We start from the raw sequence: 2,117 nt of genomic DNA on the forward strand, positions 1-2,117 counted from the left end.
TCGGACTCTTCGGACGATGAGAAGCCCAAGTCCAACAAGCGCAAGGCTGAAGCTCCTGCTGCCGAGAAGAACAGCAAGAAGGCGAAGCGTGACGCCGAGTCCAGCTCGGATGACAGCTCGTCGGACTCTTCGGATTCCGATTCGGATTCGGACTCCGATTCGGATTCGTCGGAGGATGAGGAAGCTCAGAAGAAGGAGGCTGCGCGTCGTGAGCAGGCCGCTAAGGCCGCTCTGGAGTGGCAACCCAAGAAGATCGAGAAGGTGGCCACAAATGCCAAGGCGGCAGGCACCCCGTTCCAGCGTGTGGACGGTGAGTACTGGTCGCAGAAGATCGTGGACGACACGCTGCGTGACAACAGCTACGAAGGCACTTTCGGCGCTGACGGAGTAGGCGTCAAGGCCAACAACAAGCTGCTCAAGACCCGTGGTAAGGACTTCACCAAGGGCAAGAACAAACTCAAGCGTTCGACGTACATGTGCGGCGCCATCAGCATGGCTTCCAACTCGTTCAAGTTCGAGGACTAGAATCAAAGGATTCCCTTATCATCCCTTACTTTGCGATAGTACAACCTATAGAATATAATTCTCGTTACATTTTCCTTTACTTCAGTGGCTTTCGAGACTGGAAACTAGTGTCTGCAGCTCTTTTAGACCCCGAGTTGAAGGCTGCCAAGTGTCCAGGCAGGGGAACTCGTTTGTCAGCGTTGAAGCTGAACTCGAGCTCTTCAAGTTGAGCGCCATAGCGTTTGAGTCTGAAACACGAAGGCCGGGAACGTAACGTTCCGGTGCCTTGGTCTTGTCACCAGTGCCAAACATCGCAGCTGATACCTGCTTCGTCCGCAGTTTGTACGCGAACACTTTAGCCTGTAGCAGCTTCTTCTCTTGTATCAAGAGTGAATCTGCTGACTGCTTTGTTTCTCCGGCCTTCGAAAGCTCAATAGCACGCGCGATATCCTTGTGTGCAAGGTCGAATTCGTCCTTCAATCTGTAAGCCTGGGCTCGACGATAGAGTGCCTTGACGTTATTCGAGTCAATTTCGAGTGCCTGGTTGGCGTGATGCACTGCATCATCCAGATGCATTGTCTTGAGTCGGCAAGCAGCGAAATTGAGCAGAAGTTTGAGTTTTAATGCGTCGGCCTGGACTTCCTCTTCATCGGTATCTGGAAACACATACTCGAAATATACGAGTGCTTTGTGGTAGTGGAACGCCGCTCGCTGGTATTGACCGTGCTTGAAGAAGAGGTTGCCCAATACTCTGAACTCGTCACAAGCTGTTAGCTTCTCCTGGGTTGTCATGTCCATCAGCTTTTGCTCCTAAACATTTCGGATGTAAATACCACAAATAACGAATATGTGCCATAAATAATTGCCATATTTCATGCTTGGTATCTTACGGCCGAGTGGTCGTGGTTGCAGCCCATTTGAGCTTTGGCTGCTCGCTCGCTGCGCTCTCGGGCCTCCTGCTCTTGTCTTGCGAGTTCTTCGGGGTCCTCCCACGCGTCCCACTTCTCGTACGTCCGAGTCCAGTCGTAGCTATTTTCTTGCTGCTGCTTGTGGTGCTTTTGCTCCACTTTGGCCAACTTCGACTTGGCCCGAGCCACATTTTGCTCAGTCTCCACTAAACTCTGCTGGGCCTCGACGGAGTGGCGCTCTTTCTCCACGGCCATTTGCTCCAGCATCCGGGCCACGTCCGGTGTGAATCCGCAAGACATCGCTACTAAACGACAAACGAAAATAACCTCTTCGTATTTTATTTATTTTAGTTTCGTAAATTTCGTTTAAGCACGAAATTCTTCAAGTTGAAGAAGACCAACTCAACTGTTCTGAACGGAAATTGAATTTATACTAAACTGAGCAAACTGTTAGCACGAACTACTCTTTGAAAAGGACAACTCACACTGTTGGGATACCAGCCATTTATTGATGAACGCCGCCATCCAGAAGGATGTCGTTCTGGCGCTTGGTCGACACCCGGTAGTGTACGAACATGACGATACCAGCCACCGCTGCAATACCCAGAATGAACATACTGACCATACCTAGTGTAGTCATGCCGTGCGAGCTTTCCTCTGCCTCCCCGGTGCTAGTGGTCAATGACTCCGTCTTCTCCTTGATGG

The 2,117-nt window shown here is 51.0% G+C and overlaps 3 protein-coding genes across 3 annotated transcripts in view; 1 reads left to right on the top strand and 2 right to left on the bottom strand.

The window, feature by feature from the left end:
• Positions 1–16: 16 nt before the first annotated feature.
• On the top strand, positions 17–525 carry PPTG_15510 (hypothetical protein; the record flags this gene model as incomplete). Its single annotated transcript, XM_008913725.1, has 2 exons — positions 17–29; positions 53–525. 2 exons carry the CDS (start codon positions 17–19, stop codon positions 523–525), a joined length of 486 nt encoding a protein of 161 aa, XP_008911973.1.
• On the bottom strand, positions 519–1,787 carry PPTG_15511 (hypothetical protein). The gene is made up of 2 exons (XM_008913726.1): positions 1,395–1,787; positions 519–1,314 (listed from the first exon to the last, which is right to left on the bottom strand). Exons 1-2 carry the CDS (start codon positions 1,710–1,712, stop codon positions 607–609), a joined length of 1,026 nt encoding a protein of 341 aa, XP_008911974.1. The 5' UTR covers positions 1,713–1,787; the 3' UTR covers positions 519–606.
• Positions 1,788–1,917: 130 nt separating this feature from the next.
• Positions 1,918–2,117, bottom strand: part of PPTG_15512 (hypothetical protein) — a gene marked incomplete at its 3' end in the record, with an annotated part of 4,036 nt that continues 3,836 nt past the window's right edge. The window contains exon 2 of the mRNA XM_008913727.1: positions 1,918–2,083. Coding sequence (XP_008911975.1) covers positions 1,918–2,083 — 166 coding nt within the window. The remainder of the gene's footprint in view (positions 2,084–2,117) is intronic.

The sequence above is a fragment of the Phytophthora parasitica genome (assembly GCF_000247585.1).
Source record: "Phytophthora parasitica INRA-310 unplaced genomic scaffold supercont2.55, whole genome shotgun sequence".
Taxonomy (NCBI): Eukaryota; Oomycota; class Peronosporomycetes; order Peronosporales; family Peronosporaceae; genus Phytophthora; species Phytophthora nicotianae.